This window comes from Corvus brachyrhynchos, unplaced genomic scaffold (genome assembly GCF_000691975.1).
Source record: "Corvus brachyrhynchos isolate BGI_N302 unplaced genomic scaffold, ASM69197v1 scaffold221, whole genome shotgun sequence".
In the NCBI taxonomy this organism is placed as follows: domain Eukaryota; kingdom Metazoa; phylum Chordata; class Aves; order Passeriformes; family Corvidae; genus Corvus; species Corvus brachyrhynchos.
The window spans coordinates 920,465-944,413 of record NW_008236622.1 but is presented as its reverse complement, the minus strand read 5'-3'; the positions used below and the strand labels follow the sequence as shown (position 1 = coordinate 944,413).

General features: G+C 37.4%; 2 protein-coding genes across 6 annotated transcripts in view; both read left to right on the top strand.

Annotated features, from left to right (window-relative positions):
• Positions 1-5,353, top strand: part of AGTR1 (angiotensin II receptor type 1) — a 19,800-nt gene extending 14,447 nt beyond the window's left edge. Inside the window, 1 exon segment of the mRNA XM_017726452.1 lies at positions 3-5,353. Coding sequence (XP_017581941.1) covers positions 3-497 — 495 coding nt within the window. The 3' untranslated portion in view covers positions 498-5,353.
• The window catches only part of CPB1 (carboxypeptidase B1), a 38,466-nt gene continuing 19,606 nt past the window's right edge, over positions 5,090-23,949 (top strand). Inside the window, exons 1-2 of one of the 5 annotated variants that reach the window (XM_017726448.1) lie at positions 5,093-5,176; positions 23,862-23,907. In XM_017726448.1, the coding sequence (XP_017581937.1) occupies positions 5,146-5,176; positions 23,862-23,907 (77 nt within the window). In that variant the 5' untranslated portion in view covers positions 5,093-5,145. Of the gene's footprint in view, positions 5,191-19,961; positions 20,045-20,367; positions 23,908-23,949 lie in introns of those variants that run through there. The other 4 variants (XM_017726450.1, XM_017726449.1, XM_017726451.1 and 1 more) reach the window with 4 other exon arrangements.

Genomic DNA, 23,949 nt, shown 5'->3' with positions numbered 1-23,949 from the left:
TAGGTTTATCCAAAAATCTGCTGGGCTTTTTAATTCCTTTTCTGATCATATTAACAAGCTACACCTTAATTTGGAAGACTCTGAAGAAGGCGTATCAAATCCAAAAAAATAAGACTCGAAATGATGATATTTTTAAGATGATTGTGGCAATAGTATTTTTCTTCTTCTTTTCCTGGATTCCTCATCAAGTGTTCACTTTTCTGGATGTGTTGATTCAATTACATGTAATAACAGACTGCAAAATCACCGATATTGTAGATACGGCTATGCCCTTCACCATTTGTATCGCTTACTTTAACAACTGTCTGAATCCTTTTTTCTATGTTTTCTTTGGAAAAAACTTTAAAAAATACTTCCTTCAGCTAATAAAATACATCCCACCGAATGTCAGTGCACATCCAAGCCTAACAACCAAAATGAGCTCCCTGTCCTATCGGCCACCAGAAAATATCTGCTTGCACACTAAAAAGACTGCTGGGCCTTTCAACACCGATTGAGGCATTTCGCAAAGTTCTTCTTTTGAACAACCTTGTGTGCAAAGCAGCAAGAACAAGATTCATCTGCAGTCCTGAACACCAGAGCTCATTACAGCAACCCTGGATCATCTCAGAGAAATCATACTGTGAAGAGTCAGCAGTGGCCTTTCACCTTACATTGTAAAGAGGGCTGCTTGGTTTTAATTTTGTTTTTCTTTACTAAAAGTGGTGTAAGTGTTGGACAGGTGTGTCAGAGTTCCTGCCAGCATCCTGCCGTTTGCTTGGAGCTATGAAAGAAGAGGAGGCAAAACTCCTAACTTACATTCACAGGTGTTTTAAAAGGAAAAGCTTGTATAAATTACATGTAATATGAAGAACATAATTTGCATATATGTGAGCTTTTCTGTTGAAGGAGTGGAGCTTTGTTGCTTGTTTTGTTGGTGTTTTTCTTAATTACATAAATGTCCTATAATCATATTTATAATATATTTTCAAATATATGCTATATATAGAGGCCAAATTTTAAACTCAAATGGAAATTTAAGGTCCTTGAAATTGGTCTTATTCTGATTTATGCTACTATTTTTTTTAATGGCAACTTTTTCATAATAATATATGCAATAAAATGCAGATTTATTTATTAAATATAGAATAAATATATTTTTAGATTTATATTCCTACTCATACATTTCAAACATTGCTTCAGAAATGTACATTTATATCCCAGTGGGTATTTTTATAGTAGTTTAAAAAAATAACTATATATGTGGACACAAAAATGGGGTTCACTCAGTTTACTCATGATAAGCCACCCTGACTTTGAAGAACTTTACATACAGAGGGAGTTGACTCCATGCTTTGTATGACTAAAAGTAAAATTCTGTATTTGAAAACATGAGTTCTGGGAAAGAGGTGATCAGAAAACTTCGAACTATTTTTCATAATAACCAGGGCACTCGGTGAGAGAAGTTACCAACTAATCAAATCTTAGTTTTTCAAATTGCTGCACATTTAGTAAACTCATGAACTGATAAGCAAAATTGTGACAATGCTCATGTATCAGTTTAACTAATAATACTTTTAGTCCCATCACGAAACCTCCAAGATCAAACTTTACTCTTGGCTTCTACGGAATTTCTCTCCATTTATATAAAACTATGCCCAGCGTATTTGCTCCCTGTAGAACATTTTTTTTTTATTTATATGGAACAAATTCAGATTTATACTAGCATAAATCAGAACTAAAGTCTGGCTCAAACTCTCAGTACAAATGAAGGGGAAAGGTGATAAGCCCAGTAAGAAGTTTCCACTAATGATATCCTCATATGTATCCTTTTTACCTCAAATAATGAGCTTCAGATAATATTTATTCTTGATTCACACCCATTTATTGTCCTCAAAGATAAATGAGTTCATAAATACTTTTTGACATTACAAAACTTAAGAAAAAATCCAAAACTCTACATATATCCTGTAGACAATTACATGACCCTTCAGAATTTGCAGTATCTTTAATCTCCAAAATTTTACATCTAATGTGGCTTTGTCTCAAGTAGTGAGTGGTTGGTTTATCCATATCTTCTGATGATCAAAATCAAAACACAACAAAAAAGTTATTTTGGTAGTTTAGTACTTTTTAAGGAGAAAATGGGACAACCAGGTCTAGGAATCTTCCTACTCTTTCATTCACTTATTTTAAGGAAAGTTTTTTTCAGTTTTGCCTTTGTTCTTCCAGCTGCAAAATGGGAGCAATGTCTATTCATACCTGTCACAAGGCACTGTGAGGAGTCACAATTTCTAAAGCTGTATGTTAAAAAAAAGCTCTCCTTCATTAAAATTTTAAGTTATTTTAAGTGCAAGCTAGTATCTCAACATTTGAGGCCTAAATGTCATTTAGCTATGCCATTTAAAGACAAATTTAAATTCTTATACTGAATACTTTGTATTTAGCTTGTATCCTTACATGTGAGACAGCCATTTGCTTAAATTGAACGCGGCAATAACCCCACACATTATCAATAGTGCCCAGAACAGGACCAGCACCCCAGCACTCTGTAAGCTGGCAAAAGACCAGCAGAGATTGCCATTTATCTGTATATTTTATTCATGGACACACGTGCACATGCTGAACAGCATCAGGAGCTTCCCCCGGCAGAAGCATCTCTGTTCAGCCAAAATTCAGTGTGCTGTGTTTGCCACCTGCTGGATGAAGCCACAAATTTGCTTACATCTCAAAAGTTGTCACAGGAAAAAACAGCAACATTTCCCTGCCACCTGATGGATCTGAAGATCCTCACCTGTGGCAAAACTCCTATATAAATAAAATACAAACTTGTTCATCTGGGACACCATTAACTTCCTTGACGGGGTCTAAGCAAGCATTGCCTCATCACCTGCTCATCCTTTTTGAAACCCAGTGTCCCCAGTCGCCATAATAGGGAGCTGATTTGCAAAACATTGATTGCATTCCTACAAGAGCTGTCTCAAAGAGAGGACATAAAAATCAAAGCCATTGATTATTGATCTTGATCATTTCATGCCAGATCCCGCATTTTTAAGAGGCTGTGTATCCTAGGCTACCAGTGCCACCTGCGCCTACCTGTGCCATGTGAAAAAGCAGGAGCATGCACATTCAGCTCTGTTACTGAAGGAAAGGTAGGAAGGGATTGCAGCTGGTGTGCTCTGAGGGCAACACTGACCTTGAATCGATAGCAAAGAAAGTGGAAGGCAAAGCTGCTGTTAAATAATGCTGGGAAATTTTTGTTCTGCTTAGGAGTAGGAAAACAATCATCAGCTGCTGAATATGCTAGCTCCTTAAAAGAAAAAAACAAAAAAAAAAAAAAAAACAACAAAAAAAAAAAAAAAAAAAAAAAAAACCCAGCAAATCAGCAGATACTGAAGAGAATCTAGAGATAAAACTCTCCAGCAACTCTAACTGGGTAGCAGCAGAAAGCAAACTCTTGGAGCACAGAGTTACTGTCTACAACCAAATCCTGCCGTTTCACAACATCCCAAGCTGACAGCTAAGGGAAGAGCCCACAGGACAGACACCCATGACACTTCAATCATGTATCTGCAACTAAGGCAGGTGCTGAGAAAGGTTATTGCTGATCCTTATGCACCCCTGCCCACCTATGGGCTGGAGACCTGTGCGTGGGGCAGGCAGAGGTGAGACAGAGGGGACGGTCTGGCCTTTGCTGGGGACCCTTGGCCGTGTGGTCCCTACTGAGGAGCAGGTAGGAGATGGCCAGAATATTCTTTGGTGCAAGGACCTACCCAGTGCCAGCAAAGGAGGGAGTAAGATTTGGCTCTGTATGACTTTGCCATCTTTCGGGAACTTTCGGTTGAACCCTCTTAATATCAAAACAAAACTGCCTATAGATGTTTACGAACAAACTCCCAGTACATTAAAGAACACAGAGTTAATTAATATGCAATAGTATGCAGTTATTTTTAAAAGGAGTATCCACAGTGCTTTTCATTCCTGGGATGACCAAAGTAAAATACTCCAAACTCAGTCTATCCTTATACTCTCCTGTTGTGCAGAGCCCAAATCAGTACTAATGGGAACAGCATATAACCCTAAATACAGACATTACAACTCCTGTTCCACCACAATTGTATTTATTTGAACAAACACCTTTTTTCTGATGAATAATTACTAAATCACATGTTTGACATGTAGATGCATAATATTTATTTCTATTTATTATGCAATAGTACTTTATATGGCTCATGTTTCGTGCTCTACTCTCTGCTTGCTTGCCCATTGTATGCTGATTCTCAATCATACTGTATACTCTGCGCTGGTTAGCCCGAATTCCAACAAAACCATTACAGATACAGTGGGGATTAATGTGGCTTCTTGGCCTAACAATTTCCTTGTGTTTAAGTTGTTAATCAAGACGTTGCAGAGTAAGCACAAGACCCAAAGTCTTTTACCAGCATTACTATTTCCGTGATAGTTTCCACTGTCTACTTGAAACTGTGACAGCAGCAGAGAGTACAGTAATTTTTCCAGGTTTGGTTTAGTTTTGCTTGAATAGCTTCAGCAAAGACTTATTTTTATAAACCTGACCTCCTTTTTAAGTATCCTAAAGTGCAGGTATTCCCAGGGAGATATTTGCCACTGAAAAGAGAAAAATACTTGGGAGAGGGTGGTAGAACGCCTAAAGCAGGGACTTGCTGAATTTGGAAATATTAAGTGTTAAGTGTAAATACTTATTTTTAGTTTTGCAACAGCCTGGGGGGGGAAAAGCACACACAAAAAGAATAAATCTTTCAGCTTAGTAAAATCTTCCAGAAAGTTTTGAGAGACTCTAAGTTTCTTAATAACATCCTGCTCAGTTTGGAATACGTCAAACCATTCCTGCACCGCTCACAAGGTCAGGGTCTCCAGCCCTGCTCTTCTGCATTGCTTTATAGGCTTGGCCAGACCCTCATCCCACCAGCTCACGCCAAATGAGGGCTGTTCTATCAGTCACTGAGTGCATCTCAACAGCGACCTCCCAGCCAAGGCTGAACTAACAAATCCTCAATGTTACAGCCCAGCCATCAAGCTCATTGTCACCAGAGAGCTCTACAGATGTGACAGGACACTCGAGGGATTGGGACAGATCAGATCACGTCTGAGAACAGCATTGTGTGATCTTTTCAGTGGACTAGTGCCATGGCCTGCAGCTTTGTACTTGGCAAGTTAGGTAACAAAAACTAGGTATTATTTTCTTTTCAATATTTTTGTGCAGTTGTAATTTGTGAAGTGTGGATGTTAAATGTTTTCTATTTCAATAGAGATAGTTTTATATTGTAGAATTTTACCTCAATTATATAACAACTTTGATTGTCTGAAGTATTACTAAAAACATACAGGTCATCAATAGATGTCTTTGTGAAAGTCCTCTCCACTGCTGTGTTAAGCACCCAAAGCAAAGAGATCTGTTTCTGTGTTGTTGTAAGTACTACACTGTCATCAGTATAACTACAGCTATGTATATATATATATATCTCTTAGGCAATATCATCCTTAAAGTATTTCCATGTAATGCTGTAACATTTTATACCACTATTCCTCATTCCTTTTAAAGCACATCCTAACCCAGCTCTCCCTTAAATCTTTGAGATGAACAGGTTGCGTCTACAATTCATAATGGAGAAGATACCCAGCTAGCTCCAAAATCACATGTAGAGCAGCAGTTCAGTAATTCATTTCTTTATCCCAGAATAGGCTAAGCTAATAAAGTTTACCTGGAGTGGAGACTTAGCAAATTGCTAATTTTCCTATATACAGCTTGGAGTTTGAAGCCAAATTCAGGTTTAACCTTTTAGAAACTAAATTTAATTTTAGGGATAGATTTATATAGAATATTGTGTTAAATACAGGATCACATTACATTATAATGGCCCTAAAAAGCCAGACTCAGGCTGCCTGTAGCTGAGTATTCAATGCCAATATATCCACTTAGAACATAAACAGTGCTATATCATACTGTGGCTTCAGTGGAAACACCATCAGGTTCCACCATAATAAGAGAGGACTGGGGAGGGGAGGGGAGGGGAGGAGGGGTTGACCCTGAAAAGAATGGTAGAATGGATTTTTGCCATTTCCAATTTGTATGAAAATAAATCTCTAGTAAACCCCACTTCATACTGTCCTACAGTGTCACATATTGGGAAAAAAAATAGTAGCAGCCAATTTGCTACTATTGACTTTTCTTTCAGAAAAAAAGTTGAATTATGCACTTGAAATCCATCAGACTATTATACACCCAGGAAATGGAAAACAACATACTACCTGTGGGCTTAGATGACCTTTGCATACCTAGTCTGAATCCTTCTCCTGCTTAGTTTAGCCTGATTTCTCCTCATGCTTAGTTTATCACATCATACACAAGTATACAAAACAAAACCCCATCAAAACAAGTAAACCAAAAAACAAAACAGAAATAAATTACTTTTGTGAAAATATGTATTACAGTAGTGCTATGCATATTTAATTTTTAAAACACCTATGGAACACTAAAGGATGTAAAATAACTTCAACAAGTTTATAGTCATTTAAGTAATTTTTAGCTTTTATAAGGATTATGGTTTGCACTGTAAAAAGATCTCCAAGCATGAGAAGCAAGATTGCAGATTCAAAGCCCTTTCTATAAAGCAGCACCAATAAAGTGAGGCCACGTGTATGATTTACAGGATACTTTTCAAAGACAGGACATAAATAAGTGCACATGAGATGTAATGTCCCCTACCAGAGCAATGTTAATGTTGAACCTGAGTTTTGTGATAGGATTATTCTAGATACAAATGGAAAGAAGCAGTAGAAAGGCATACTCTGTATACTAGACTGTACTATACAGTGCCATTTTTACATGTGAAATTCTGAAGAATTATATTTCTGGTATTTTTTATTTGATGGGTCTCTATACTGTCATCTGTAATTTTTACATGAGAGTAGCCAGCAGATAAGCACTGTTCTGTTTAAAAAGAAATTACCACTTTTTCGACAGCTTTCTGTCTAACATGACTGTAAAACCAGTAACCTTTTTCACAGAGCTATCCACATCAGACTGGTTGTATTTTAAAATACTGAAAACATTAAAACAATACAAAATAACTTAAGGAAGTGTCAGTTTAACTTACACTTCGCACCATATGTTTAGACTGTTTTTCATTAACCCTACAAGTAACTGTGTTTTTATCTTTAACTCAGCAACATGGAGCAGAATCATGTACAGAGTCTGGCATGAACACTTGATTCTAAAAGATGTGCATTATCTGTAGAGCTTATACCCCAGAAATTCTAAAGTTGCTCATAATTTTTTTTTTGGATCAGCAACATTTGTGATTCAATAGGCTATTAATTAAAGAAAAACTGAAACATTTACTGGAAAAAATACATTGTACTTACTGCTCAAGCCTAGATAATGTTCTACCAAGGGATACACTCCTACAATTGTTTTCATGAGGCATTCGCCACTAATGTGCACATCAAATATGTTTTAAGATCTTGACAGATCAGTACCAAAGTGTCAACATTCAGCACGGTGACCCAGAAATATGCATTTGATTTAAATGTGGAAGTGAATCACAATACTGTCAAGACACTAGAAAAGTACACAGTACATAAAGAAAAAAAAAAAATCTAAAGGCATATTCCAATTTTGATCTCAACTCCAGCCCAAAAGTCAATTGCATCATGCAAGGTAAAATTTTCCTTACACTTCACTGTTTATCTTGGATCTTTTTAAAGGCTAAATTTTCTGCCAAGTTAGTTCAATTATTTTGACAAGGTTTTTCCACAACAGAACATGCCTTTATCACTCCTGACATATCATTTGATTGATGATCTGGTTATGTCACAGGAGAAGCTGATCCACACTGCAAAGCTCCAGAACTTCCAGCTACAAGGAGATCATCACCCCGGCATTCAAACCTGCACAGAATATTGGTGTGCTCAGAGCACAGCCATGGAATCCAGTTTCATTTATTGCAAAACAAAATTTACTCCCTTGGCCCCATACAGCCATGGAGGCAATGACAGCCTGAACAAAAATTACCGTGGGTAGAGATATCCCTGAATTTCACCTACTATGCAATACCTGCAATGCCTACAGTATTTCACTTACTGATAGCATTAACTGATAACTGACTGCCAGCCAGCACATACCATACACATGCCACTGCTGCACTCCAGCATGCTGGAAGTACAGACTAGAACGAACACTAGGGCTTGTTTGTGTTTGGCAAAGCTTTGCATTTAATTCATCATGTCTACACTTAAATTTTGGGCTTTCCACTGTGTTTTTCTCCTAACAGCTAGGCATGAAATACTCTCTGGGGGTTAAGTTCACTATAACAGTGGAGAAAAACACATGGGCAATACTAACAATTTGCTCCAACACACATTGTGTTAATCCCACATTGTTTTTCAATGTGTGTTTTCACAGAAAACAAAGGAATCTAAGACTTTCCCTATATGTTTTTAATTTGGGAAATGTTTGATTTCCCAAAGCACAGAGCAACTCTCAGGAGGTCTCTAACAAATTTGAAAACAAACAAACATTCTTTTGCACAAGCTTTGAATCACAATTTAGACAGTATTTTAAATTTTAACTGCTGACTGTGCATTTGACAGGATTTTGCTGGCAGTCATTCCAGTATTTCTTTCTCCTTCAGAGGGCCTCTCAGTAACAGGACATAAAATATTCTTTTAAACAGAGGGTAAAAATTAGAATATACACTGGATGATAAATATTGGAAGACAGGTCAATGCAGCTGTGGTTCCTAGAGCTGCATTACCCACTATTAATTTCATTGTATTGAAAATGATGATTTCAAACTAAGAGCCTCTCTAAAAGGCTCAGCATTACTTCAGGCTCTTCCAAAGATATAAATCTTCAGGAACTATAGGAATTGAAGTTGCAATCATGTATTTAAACCCCTTGATATTCTACATTTCAACCTTCAATTTGCACCTTGTAATAGCAAGCATTGACATTGATTTAGAGAAGTCAAAGCAGGTCTGTAAACATTGGCCATAAACCTGTCACAGCTGTTCCTATCTGCAGTCTAAATAGCCCTTTTAAGATTTCCGTTGGGCAGTGCCAAAATCTGTTTTATTCCCATCTAAAATGTTATTGCTCTATGGACAAGATTATAATTGCTGGTCTGGTAAATGAGACTTTGCATTTTTAAGATTATGGAAAAAAAGAGAAAACTAGGCAATTACCTGTAGTGCACAATATTGAAGAACTTTATGCAGAGCGGCACTGTGATGTGGAAAAGAAATTTGTCAAGTAAGCACAAAACACTGACTAAATCCTGTTCACACTGGCGTCAGCTGGAATTTAGTTACAGGCTTCAATGAAGAGACAACATTAAATTCTAAAACATATTACATGCTGCTGTTCACTTTAGAAATGGAGAGAAAAAATAGCATCTGAAAAATCATTTTATCTCCTCTGAGACAGATATGAAAATATAACATACATTGTGCTATCATCTGAGTGGCTGAATACAAAACAGATCAAGGCAAAATGATGGAGCCAAGCATTTGATCCATCTGCTTGTAAAGGTTGCTTTAAACACAGCCAAGCCAATCTAGAAAACACTAAGAAGTTAAACACTATTTCCTTATGCTTTGAGGCAGCTTCCTAGCCGGAGAGTTTGAAGTAATTTGCATTAAAACCACGTAAAGTGTCACTTAATAACAGACACAGTGAAATAAAGTCATAAATTGAGAGGAGGAAAGCAGGAGGAAACCACAGCAACATAAAAACTTTTATTGGCACTTAAGAGTATTTTTCCCTGATTGAAGCAGAATTCATGAAAAAACTACAACCCCATGACAAAGATCAGTAATTAGCCCTTAAGAACCACAGTTGTTTTCTGACAGTTCCGAAGCTGCTTTTGTTTATTTCAGGAAACAAAACATCAAATCTTCTTTAGACTATCCAAAACTGAATACACAGATTAGCACCAGCTAACCATTCAGTGCCAGCATTTTGCTGAAACTCCCACTGTCAAATAGGAGACTAATAAATAATTGTAATTCATTCTTGTCACCCAAGCAGTTTTTAAGGTAACAATATGCACTTCAGTACCTCATACTTAGATCATGCTGTACAGCAATAGAAAATACACACTCAAATATAGTGAAGGAATTATTGGAGATAAGTTACTGTTAAACAATTTTAATAAATTCAGTCAGAATTATTGTCAGCGAGATGTATGTTACAAAAAGAAAAATCAGTATTGCAATAAAGTCACGTCTACACAGAGTCATCCAGGCACTTCCACAATATTTGTATCATGACAGACCTTTCTCTTTGTAGCTAAAAATTACTTCTACCTCATCATGAAATGTAAAATGTTTTTAATTTTCAAGTTCATACAACAAGACTTGGATAGAACAGAGAACTTCTACAATTCTTCATAGCAGAGACCATATTCAGACCCATAATCACATTCTTTCCTGGCCACCTATTCAAAAATCAGAAAATAACCCTGCAGCAACTAAATTGCAATACTGCCTTAAGGGCTTAATGCAGAACAGCATTATTGAGAAATTGTCAGTGAAATGGTAGGAGGGGAATGTGTGTCTGCGTGCTCTGTTGATTTTTACAAGTTTGTTTGGTTTGGGGGCAGGAGTTGTGCATGTAGGGGGTGCATTTATTACAATTGCTTTCTCATTTAGAAAAAGCACAGATCTCAGGGTCTGTTTTTCTTCATTTCACATACTCTTCTCTTTATTTAGGTATAGCCCTTTCTATTTTGTTTTGTTTCCCAAACAAGTTTCCCTGTCTTGGTATTCTCTAATGTTATTTTAATTTTGTCTTTGACTTAATCACATTATGTCAATAAACTTGGAAAGGTCCAATGCTAACCCTGTAACTTCAAAAAAACGCTCAAAACTTTAGACACACACAGCTCACTCCAAACACCACTGCAGAGCTCACCATCAGCTTGAAACCATAAAGAAAGGTAAAAATACAGCAGTCCCCATCCCAACAAAGCAAGCAGATGCTTCTATCAAACACGTAACTATTACAGACCACTTCCTCTCTCCAAAAGAGGTGAACACCTTCCAGTGCTTATGCCATCAGCTTCTAGAAGTAGCAGGGTTTTCCTGTTCTGCTTTTCCAAGTGAGAGCACAGAGCAGACAGGGAGAGACCCCTTCCATAGCAGAGAGCCCAGACTTCTCTCTTCCATTTCGCACATATACACTGTTTCCCCTGCTTTGTTGTTGACCTCCACATTATGTCGAATCTTAAAATTAAATGTTATGAAGACAAGGAAGACAACAAAGCATTAGAGAAATGCTAAAACTAGACTTTAGGCTAGCCCCACTTCTGTTCATACATGTAGTCTGCCATTTGCTAGAACACATTTCCTCTCAGAAAGCTGTTTAAGAATGAAAAAAATGTAATACAATCTTTTGACCACATCCCTTTAAAATAGATACTTAGTTTACTACATCACACTCATCATGTGTATCCACAAAGTTGCAACAAATTTCATTTAAAGTTTCATTGACAAATTATTAAATATTCCCCAGTTTGCCAAATTTTCCAAGGAATACAAATCTTCATGTAAAACTGCTGCTGTGGAAGACAATTCTGTGCAAACTTAGATGTATAAATAAAAATAAATCACGCTAAGACATCACCCCATGTGATCTCCTGAGGGCGAAAACCCCATAGGATTTACTGAGCTAGGAACAACATAAGAGACAATCTGTGAATTAATACTCAAATCAAAGCATAAGGATTTTATACACTAGAAGATTTACTTTTATCCCCACTAAAACTTTTTTTAAATGTAAGCACTGTTATTTATCAACTCCCTAGTGAAAAATATTTGTGGTTGTCTTTTAAAAAATGATGAAGCAAAACAGATGCTGCAGAGCAGAGCACAGCGACACAGGGAACAGTTGTTTGCTCACTCTCCAGTGTGCCATGCACATTATTTGCAATCATGCAAGCCCTCATTAGACCAAGTGCTGAGCCAGGATGCAGCCTTGCTGCCTTGGGAGCTGTGCACATGCAATTGAGATCAGGATTTGGCCACATCTGTGCTTTCCTGGCCCAAAAAGCACAACTAGTGCTATATAAATTCTTACAGATGCACCACAACCCAACCACAGCATAACTTCCCTGCTGGCATGCAGCTCACAGAGCTCATGGTTGCCTTTCACCAGGACACTGACCAGCAAAACACAAAGTATGACTGTCTGCTCACTTCATTTATCAGCTGCCACAAGTACAGGGAACTCACTGTGATTCTGTCATGTGAAAGCCCACTCAACCATCAGCTTGCCCCAGAGAACAACGCTGTCCTCTCCCTGTGAGGCGTCCGTGGCTGGTGAGGCTGTGGCCTTGGTTCCGCTGAAGGGGAAGCATTTTCACCCATCTCTCACTTTCACAGCACAAAGACTTTGTTCCCCATCCAGCACAGGGCTCACAGAGACCCCAGCCCAAACAGGGGTGTCCTGTCACTCAAGGGAGGGTTCCTGGGTGCTGCCCTTCCTGCCCAGCTCCTAGCAGGGCTCACAGCAGGGCTCACACGTTTTCTGCAACACTCCTCCAGGCTCTGAGGACACTTTTGTGCTTTAAAGAGCCTGACGAGCAGCACCTGGGTGTTCCCCACCCTGCCCTGGCCCAGCAGCCCATTGCAGCCCAGCCTGGGCTGTGTGTCCCAGCCCAAGTGATGCTGATGGACACTGAGCTCTGGTCCTGTCCCGTCCCAGTCCAGCTCTATCTCCATGGCCCTGTTTGGCCGTCCCATGCTGTGTCCCTCCCAGGTGCTGCTCACCAAGCCCAAAAGAAGAGCACTGAGAGGTTTGAGGTTACTCTGGCAGTGGTCTCTGGGGCTGAAAGGGAGCTGTAGCAGAGACCAGGATGTAAAAGATTTCCACTCAAGCTTACCCAACTATAGCATTGCATCCTCCATAAATCCCACTTCAGAGTCCATAATGACTGGTTAGGATTGTCAAAATAATGCCAGTCTTGTTTTAGCATCTAGCTGCTTTCTAAGACTCAGTCTCACCTGGGGACAAGTTTGAGTTTTGTTGGATATTTAAGGTGATTTAAGCGTTTTTCCCAAACCTAGGCAGTCCAACTGACAAGCAGTAAAAAACAGGTAGGAAAGTAATGTGCAATGCAGACAGGTTTGGCCTAGTGATAAAACCCCTTAGAGGAGGAATGTCAAACGGGGTATTGGCAGCCTGAACTTGCAGCTACAGTCCTTCACCATTTTCTTCTTGGCTCATTAGACAGGAATCCAGACTTGGGTTCCACAAAGTTCAACCTGTTTAATCCATTCATAAACAGCCTTTTCCAAATATAACCACTTCTTTTTGCAACACAGATAAGGAGAAATTTTGGCACCTTAGCACTGGAAAATTTTAAGAACAGATAGTTTGGATCCCTATGAGGAATGACACAGATTACCCTGTTTTGGGACAAAGCCATGGACTAACTAATTGGTCAGAAGTTTCTATGGGTGTAGAAACACTTCTGAGGCAGAGGATGAGCTGATGGAATAATTCAGTTGTTAGACATCAGCTTCCTCAGTTCCTTGCTGCAGTTCAAACCAGCAGGCAAATCCCCTGCCATTCACTACAAACAGCGCTGGCCTTGTGCTAAGGTTGCAGTTCATGATACTGACAACACTGATTTATAGCACACAAATACAGCCTGTGATAAGCTTGGAAGAATTAGAAAAGGCCTTGGCAGAGCTTCAGCACAATTTCAGCATAATGTTTTTCGTCTTCTTGTTCCTTGGGATGATATTTCTCCACCGTAGGTGTTGTTTCACAGGAAGCCATTTAAGATCAATGCTCTTTAACTACTTTTGACTCTTTCAGAACTTGCAGTCTCTCCCACCAAACAGCTTCCAAACACTGATAGCAGGATATACAGTTCAAAGATGGCAGAAGAGCCTCTGCTTTATGCTGTTATTTTTACATGCTGAAAAAGGCATGAGTGACTTATATTTGTGGTGAACCATTTGTATTGTGAACACATGTGTTTTACAAGGTTCATCATTTTCCCTTTGGAAACCTTGATACTTGAGACCTGAAAAAAGTACAAAAATTCTTCAAACCTTACAATGAAACATTGGTTTAGATTATAAAATCTATGAGTTATTTGACTCTACATGTAAAATATAACTCCCTTCTCTCCTCCAGCCTTCAAAAATTGGTCTAGCTGTCAAACAAGTGAGAAATTACTCCATTCAGGATCCATACAAGAGTTAAAAACAACACTCCAAGAGAGTTTACTTCTGAATGCTGTTGGAACAAGACTTCATGAGAGCTAAGACAAAAAAAAAGAGTAAAAGTTATCAAGGTTTCACTTCTGTGATTTAGAGAACTTCAATTTTTATTTTTAAACAAAAAAAAAAATTCTTTTTTGTCAGAACTGGGCTGCTTCATAACAAAATTATTACATTTTTCTTAAAAGATCATAATCCTTGAACAGCTATTTTATGAATATGCAATTTTTTACAAATGGAAAAAATTAATAAGTGCCTGAAATAACATCAATGCAGCTTAAAAACAAAATCAGCTTGTAACATTACACAGCTTCCTGTAATGATCTGCAAAGAGCTCCACATATTTGTATCCTTGTGGCTATTATTGGAGTGTGGCCTCAGTCAGCACTTCTCAAGAGGGGTCTCTAGGAAGCAGACAGTTTCCTTGCAATAAAAGAAGTATAACATACATTTAAACACTTTATCCATGTAAGTAATTGGAAAACTACCATTTCTGTAATGCTAAAAAATTATGAAGGGAATGAAGGTCAGCACAATTTCTGAGTGGACAGACACAAACTACACAGGGCAATCCTTCTGTAACCATGTGGCCTTAGCCACAAGCTTAAGAACATGTGGTGTAAGCCTATTTGAAATGCAGGTTTTTGTGGGTTTTTTAATACTTTGTGCTTGCCAGGTAGTTTATATTTGCTTCCATATATAAGCTTCAATTCTTGCAGTCTCTTAGCCTTCTGACTGACTGCAGTTCCTCAGGGCAGAGTGAATTAAAAAAGAAAAATTGTAGAAATCAAAATTCCTTCTGGATTCTGCTGCAGGAAAAAAAAATAGAGAGAAACACAATGCTCTTACTGCCTAACTCTCAATTATAGAAAATAACATCAGTGAGAAAATTACTACCTTCATAATTACTCTTCTCAATAATTGTTTTTCAAAATTCCATGAAAAGCTCTGAGTGCATTTGAAACTTTGAAGCAGTGAAGTAGATCAAAGCACATCTCTTACTAAGGAGGATGTATGGTCTTTGACAACTACAAGCAATGTTTTTGTGGAACTTGTAGGATCAAAATGGCAATAAACACAAAGCAGTACGTATCTTGATAGATTTAACTACAAAAATATGCAAGTTATGTTGCAAGTTAAATGGATTGTGGCATTTTTCTCTCCTTCTCAGGACAAACATGCAATGTTATAGACAAGAATCAAAGCAAAAGAAAATTATATTTCTTTTAGTCATGAAAAGTGTAGCTTTCCTGCATTTCAACTAAACTGTATTTGAAGGGGGAAAAAAAGCTTGAAAAAAAAAAAGTCTGAATCAAAGAGATAGGAGATAGGACATGGTTAAATGGATTAGGTTGCCTCTGGAACACAGAGGTATGTGTATTGCCCCGTACACTGTTGCCAGATCTTCAATACAAAATACTTCTATGGGTAGGAATAAATCAGAGCCAGGATTAACAAATGACAGTATCTTCTTTAACAGAGAGAACAATTCCAGAGAGATTAAGAACAGCTTTTCTCTGTCATTCAGTGCCTTGACCAAAGAGTCCACCAGGATCTTTGTTTCTTCTTTCTTTGCTACATTTCCTAGAGCTGTATCTGGAAAGAAAGAGGCCTCTTAGTGCCACTGGCCCAGCCTTTGCAATGAAAAACTCATAGATGAGCAAAATATTGAGGAAGATGTTTTGCCTGGAGGCACAAGTTCATTCTCCCAAGCAACATCGACCCTTCATTTGTCAATTTTCCAACAGTAGCTGCTGGTTATCTGTCATATGAATATGCTTTCCATATACTGGGCTTGAAGCAGCTGGACCAATTGAAACCAATTTGAAACCAATTTGAAAAACATGTTTATAGAGAAAGGCAAAGGAAATGACCTGTAACATTGTAGACAAAATATGTTCCACATGAGAGCTCCATCAGTTGAGTTTTTACCAACTCAGTTATTTTATTATCATTCAAGATCTTCAGTTTTCATTATGCCGCTGTTTGCTAGTAGGTCTGGAATACCTTTGACTTCCAATCTGTGTTCTCACTGTTTTCTTTGGTCCTAAAGGAAAAGCAGCAGTAAAATTGCCATTGAAGTGGAAGGCTCTACTACACATTCCTGTGCAACTACAGCAAAGTGACTGCATCGATGACTAAAGCAGGATTTGCTTACCTAATAGGTGTGTGAGGAGAATTAACAAGCAGGTGCTTCCTTTCTTTTGTGGCTACAAAGATACAAGAATGAGCTTTAAAGGAGAAGTGACACAAAGAGGTTCAAAATGAATGGGTTTTTCTTCCAAGCAATTCCCAAGCAAAATGTGACAAATCTGCCTTGAACGAAGTGATCCACGTTCCACCCACTCACCACTCAAGCCACCAGAATTTAGTGAAATGTGACAGTTAGAAAGACCACAAAACTAACTATTGTGAATGTTAGGGTCACATCTTAGAGCATAATGAAGGAGAAAGTTGATGAAGAGAGCATTCTCTCATCTTTCATTCTGTGTAAATCCTTAACTTAATCCAGAATTATTTCCAGTAAGCCAAAGTAGTCACTTTTATTTCATGACAAAATCTTAGTTCAAATTCCAGAAGCTTGTTACTCAGTGAGAGAGAGGTACCATGACCTCTTCTCATTTTCATGATTGAATAACAATTACAGTTTCTTCAAACATCAGAGAAGTTCCAGCAATTTACCTAATCCAGAAAATGCATTAATGTAGCAAAATATTTAATTAAAAACTGCATGAATCAAAACCAAGCAAAATCCCAAACTTCACATATTCTGTTCTAAGCCTTCCAGTGAGAAAACAAAGTCCAATGTGAGCAACATACTGAACAAACCAAGAGGCAGCTTTGCTTAGGTAGGAAAATCTTTGGCAGCAAACCAGGAGGAAAAATTCCCCAACCCTTCTAGAAGCTGCATAGCAGTAAAAATCAGATAACCACAACAGGGAAGGAACATCCCCTTTCACTATGAAAATTCTCAAGGTAAGGTAGGAGTATTATGGAGTTTTATGGGGGAGAAAATAGTATTTTTATATCTATATCTAAAGATTCTATATTCCATATTTTAATTATTATTTTATCTGGCCAGGCTTTTGGACCAGATTTCCTGATGACATTTGCACAGAACCAGCAGCTGAGCTGCTCCATGGCTAGATTCCTTAGTCACAGAACATCATGGGTGTGCCATACTGGCTGCAGAATACAGCACTGGGCCTTGGCATGCCTTTTCTACGTTTTCTATGAAGCACTACTACAGAAACATTTCCACATCAAAATACTTTTTTTTTTTTTTTTTGAGAAAATGTTTTAAATAATTCACAGAAAATGTAAGGATTTCAGGTAGCTATGATGTTTCAGAAGGCAGTGGATCAAAGCATGGTCTCTCTCTTTACTCCTCCTTCACCCCTTCCTAGTAGATCTGATTTCAGGGCTGGAAGCTGAGAAGTGCACCAAAATATAACTAAGAAGCAGAGATAAATTAGTAGCAAAAAAACCTGTGTCTAAAACTGGACCTGCTCAGTCCCAGTGTTTGTGTATTACAACCTAGTTTTACAAAATGTTTCCAATCAAGCTCGTATAAAGAATATTTTTTCTCAATTGTGCTTTACCAAGCGAAAAAAAAGGAAATAATTTAAACATCTGGAGTTGCCTGGGTGTAATACAGAAGAATTTGGATACTGAATTTAAAGCAGCTATCTTATCTGTGATGCCTAACACTTCCATGTATGCAGGCAAAAGTATTTCCCAAGAATGGTGTTGTTTATGCTCTGCAGCTTGTTTCTCTTTTGCTTCATTGAGGCCCTTTTCATACAAGTTTAACAGACATTTGTCCAACTGAATTTATTTTCAGATAAATTCACGTAAATGAAATTTGACTATGGTGACAAGATTGTTTGCACTGTGTTTTCCTTTGTTCCATGAAACCTACTGTTTACTAAAAACTACCAAATCATTAATTTTTTGAAAAGTCCACTTTTATTTTTTGTAGTTGAACTCCTTCTGTGAATAAAAGAAACCTAGAAAAAAATCCATACCTCAGTCAGATTTGGTTCCACACCTCTCAGTACCATGCATTTGATTTGTTGTTGATTTTTGTCCCCATGATGTCTCACAAATAACTAATACACTTGCTTAAGTCAGACAGGCTCTCTGTTCAGTTTGAGTTTTGTTTACTTACATGTTCACAGAGGAACAGAGTGCCAAGATTAATTCTTTCCTCTTAATCTGCTACCCCATACTCTTGTAATGAGTGAGCTTTCATTAGTTTTTGCAATTAGCATGTTTTAATAAGGCTGTCCAAGTATAGATTATTAGTCCAATTAATTGCTTTGAGAAGAGTTTTATGAATGCTTCTAATCAATTAATAACTGTTGGTCTGTTTGAGAAGGAATATATTTTTACATGAACAAATTGATGTGCAGAATCTATTTGAGCTTTTTTGTTTGGTATTTTTTACATGCTTCTTTTGGTGTGGGCTTTTTTTTTCTTTTTTTGCAGTATGTTATATGAAGTCTAACTCCAAACTCCTCTAGAAAGTAAGAAAGGAACTAATTTTATTGATTTTTTCATGTGTTTTGTTGGGAAGGAAGTCAGAGAGCCAAAGTATTAGCTGATTAGTAGAGTTCTACTTTCATCTGTAACTTGTGCATTTGGATTATTTCAATAGATGTGAACAGAACACTTTATTAATTTCTAAATAGTCTTGTTTTTCTGACATGGTAGAACTCCCTGACCTTTGCCCAGGTATAACAACCTGCCTCTCAGCGAAGGGCACTGGATTACAAAATCATCCAGAGTAACTATCCAAGCACTAGGCTTGAGATTTATCAAGCCTGCAGATGAAAAACAAGCTATGCAGGAGAAAAATGTTCATGATTTACATAACCCATGAAGGCCATCACATACAAAAAGCAAAACAGAACAGTAAATTAGCCAGAAATGTGTAAAAAGAAATTTCAGTTAGGCCTAAGGGTGGAATCAAACTTCTCAGTCCAGTCTCTTCCTTGAACCTTTCCTGTTGATGTTTTTTAAATGCATCCTGGACTCTCCCATTAACTATCATGTGCCTTTACTCCCACTCGTGGTGGTCCTGCTGTGCTCTGCTAACACCAATAGAGCATCACTATCTGGATCATATTTAGTGGGATGAAATGGAGATCCATCTGTCTGTCTAAATCCTTCTGTTAAAAATGGAGGTGGATGAGTGCACACTGATTTACCTTCAGCTCCTGCAGAGCCCAAGATGGGAATTAGGGGAATACTGAGGAAGACAACATGCTAACAAACTGAATTACATACACTGGAGAGGCCTCAGCAGTGGGCAGACACTCCTGAGTCTTGTTACAGAATAATTCTAGCACCACCTCATAAGCATCTGGTTCTGGCATTGTTGGAGATATTTATAGGTGTAAATGATGTGCTGATCCACCCCAGAAGAGAAACTCCTAGACCCATCAGGTAGAACCTGCACAAAGATGGGAGTTGAAACTGGCTTCTATTAGTAAGAGCACTGAGCACCTCGTTACCTGTGTACTTTTCTAGAGCAGGAACTGTTCGCTGTAGTTATGATCTCACTTCACACCACATGTTGATCTCAGTGCCTTAAATTTGAAACGGGAAGGGCCTTATGCTTTTGTGTGTCTTTGAGCTGCCACTGAGTCCTGCCATGACCCTGCCAGCCTCACAGAGATCATGGCATAGGCTCGAGTACGAGAAGTGGCCACAGTCTTCTACAAGACAGAAAGCTCAGCCCAAGGACCAGCTAATTAAGCAGATGTCCATAACCAACGGGTGTGAGGTCAGTCCTTCTCATTGCTTCATTAAACATCTTTTTTCTGCTTAGCACTAAACAGATTCTCAGTGCTTGGTTTCTGCAAGTACCTTTACTCAATGCTTCTATTTTAGTATATTTCACACTTTTTTCCAAACAAATATGAATTTGAATGCATATTATATATTCAACTTCTAGCTAGAGTAATAAAATACTTTGTAAATCCTAAGCAAGCTGTGCATGGATCATGCAATGAAGCTGCAATACTACACTCTTAATCCTGATTCATAGAGGTCAATAGTAAAAATATGATACTTATTTCACAGGAGATACATTGGCAAGAACCCACTGACTCTGCAAAGAACAAGTTTTCCTTTTTATCACCTGATGAGTCAATAATAGAGGCACAAACACATCCCAAAGTCATGAGAGCTCCCTCTTTTTTTGCTCCGTACCCTTGATCTCATCACTTCCATTCTTTTCTCTTCTTGTCCGGTACCTGTTTACCTATTAAGTAGCATCTGCAAATGTGAAAAAAAAAATTTAAAAGGAAGATACCTACACATAGCTACCAAAACAGTAGGATATGAGCATGTCCCAGGGCCCTAAAGTTGAAAAAGCCTTTGATGAATTACAAGATGCAATATTAATAATATATAAATAAAGAGAAAGTATCAAGAAAGCTTGGATCATATGCTGGATAGCAAATTCTGCTGACCCTGGCCTCTTCAAAGTACTCTCAAAGGTCTTTGGAATATATTCAATAGTATTATTCTTCAAAACTAAGGTTAGAATATATTACCTTAACAAATAAGAGGGTGCCTGTACATCAAACACATGTGCCTGGTGGTCTGGGGCACATGCTAGGACTTTGCTACACTACATGCATAAGCAGTGTTAAGATTTGCACATTGCTGATCTTTTGGAACAGAATAAATATCAAACAATATTAAGAAGATAAATTTGTCAATCAGAGATTGTAAGAACTGACAATATTTCGTGACTCAAAGATGGTGGACTTTTTAAAAATGTAGATCAACAAACCATTGGATTCAGGAAACCTCTATCTACTGAAACTCCTAGAAAAACAGACATTATTTATCCTCAGACTTTTGGACTCAGTTTGATAACAAATGGAATGAAAGGCTTTGTAGAATAAAGGATGCTTCTGAAATGCTAACATTGATGTGTATTTTTTCCTTTTATCAGTCTGTGGTTAGCCTTCATATGCTTTTCAAAGAGGAGTACCAGATTCATTCTATTCCAAAAACTGAAATAAGAAATTACTACAAAGATGAATTTCAGCTGGAATGTAGCCATTTATTTACAGGGAATAATCTTTGTGAGTGACAACATCATAGGAGGCTGTATTTTTAATCATCTAAAAAGCAAACAACTACAACAAAATTGCAATTGCTGACATTGTTTTTAGCTTCAGTTACATTGAGTATAAGACAAAATACAGTCCTGAAGGAAACAAACGGAAACCACACATTCTCCTTTTGGATTTTGTTACTTCCTTGATTACACAAAAATTAATTGTCCTTCTGAATCTATTCAGAGATATAGGTAATGCTCTGCTCTCTGTGATAGGCCAAGGTTTACTCAGCCATGGCCAACTGATGCGATGTTGGCTTGTAATCAGACGCTAAAAAGAACAGATGGCTTAACCAAATCCGATTTGCTATTTCATTTATCCTTATGCTGCCCCTTTATCATACAAGTATTAAACATTTATACTACACAGTTAGAAGAGCAAGACAATGTTTAGAGCTAGTTTATGAGCTAACCTGAAAAACATCCATCCCGAGATGCAAAATAAATCACTTAAGTAGGATTCTAAGTCAGTGTTCATTTCTGATGTAGTCTGGGATGGAAACTGCAAAAACTGCCATTACAAATTCTAGTATTTGGTAATGTTTGCCAACTCAGTAGTAGACGCTGCATCACTGATTGTTTGGAGAAAAAAACTCCAAACATAAAACCAAAAAACCCCAAAATCTCCAACTGCTTGAATAAGGAAACAATTTACTAAAAGTAAACTCGGACTTTGAAATCTGGCAATTTCTATTTCCAAAATGCTTCTCAACAGGGAATGATGACATCTTCAAATTGTTTGATTACTTCTCGTGATCATTTATTCATTGCAAGATCTGGTCTTGATCATCTCCACATTATTGTGTTTGCAATTGTCTTTATGGGATCAGACCCTTTTATTTGATACCAATATCTGCAGTGATGATCTCACCATCATAAAACTAAAAACTTCTGAAGACTTTGCAGTATTGTTTTGACACAGTCAGAACAGCTCCTGATGTCATCCATCTTCAGAAACTTGTCTCTAAATAAGATTATTACTGGGCAAGAACTTGCAGTGCTACAAATTAGGCCATTAACTGCAACCTAAGTTTAAATGCTATAGTTTGGCAAAGATAGTTTTCTGTAAGTAGGCCCAGTAGAGTTTTTGACTCTCCTTTTAGGAAAGTATTAATTATGGGTCATATTAATAAGCATGAACTGTACATTTATTTAAAAATATATTTCTAGCTGTTCTGTATCTAAGGCTGCTTTAGGGAGTTGACTCCAGAGAACCTCATAAAAAATTAGGTGTCAAGTCTGATGCCACACTCATTGTTAAAATGCTCAATGAAAATTAAAATTTCTGTACCTTTTAACTGTAACTACATCTTTTAATCTGAGATTAATATATATTATTTTTCTAATAAATTTTCACATACTATCTAATACACATATATGTAGAGATTATCTGTGTCTGAACTCCTTTAATTTGCCTGGTTACTTAGGCATAACAGAAGACAGAACTGAGCTCATAAATTCCATTCTTTATTTATTTGTACACTGACTCATTTAGAGGCTCCCTGTCGAAAACATCAGACACATCAGGACACAACATCAACAGATAATTAACATTGTGTTCAATGCCAAGTACTCATTAATGAAAACTAAACAGATGCAAGTGCACTGATGCAAACACACCATTGTTGCTCAGAGTAGGCATGACATGAAAGTTAAAGCTAAAAATGCTTTTGTATGACTACATTTCATTTGATCTTCTTAGCATATATGTAATGTCCACAGTATTGTTTAACCTGTAAGATAGTTACCTCTCATCCACACATGATGAAATTAGAGAATGTATAAGAATCAGAGGCTGTATTACGTGGAGTAATATGTACAACTCTACTGCTACTAGAAATTTCTATGCTTTCAGTTCTGCAGACACCTGACTCAAGTTTCAGTGAAGTGACCAAAGAACCAGTTCAGTACTTTCCTTCTCTGCTGGGAAAAAAAAAGCTAATTGGTATGTCCCAATTGGTATATTCCTCTTTGACAATATTATGTCAAAGTCAAACCTATGTTATTCAGGAAGAGGAACACTGTGATTTAAGACCAGGCGCACTGCAACAACATCTGATGGACACCTACCATTACATAAAGTAACAATACAATATTATAAAGTTTGTAATTCAGCAGCCAACTTATTAAAAAAAAATCTAAATTCACATAAAACAGAAAATAACAAAGTAAATTAAATTCACTTTCTCATATCAAGAGTTTATCTAGCTCAAATAGCAAGATTCTTTAGCCAGGTTCCTGTGAGACTTTCAGCTGTTTTCACAGGTGTAGAGGAAAACACACACTGTAAATAGTATACAAATAAAACAAGGCCAATGGCATAATCTATCAGTTGATCAGTGGCTTGTTCTTGTGTATAATTGATAAAAAGCAGGACAAAACAAGTTATAAAAGCAGCACAAGAGAACAGAAAACGTGTCTATTTTTTCTTTCTTAGTAAAAATGTGGGCACTCTTGGTTCTCATAGGTGCTGCATCTGTTTCTGCTCACCTGCAGGATCTTTCCTTTGATGGGTAAGAACAGACATCAAGTTTTATATTTGTGATTTCTTCTGC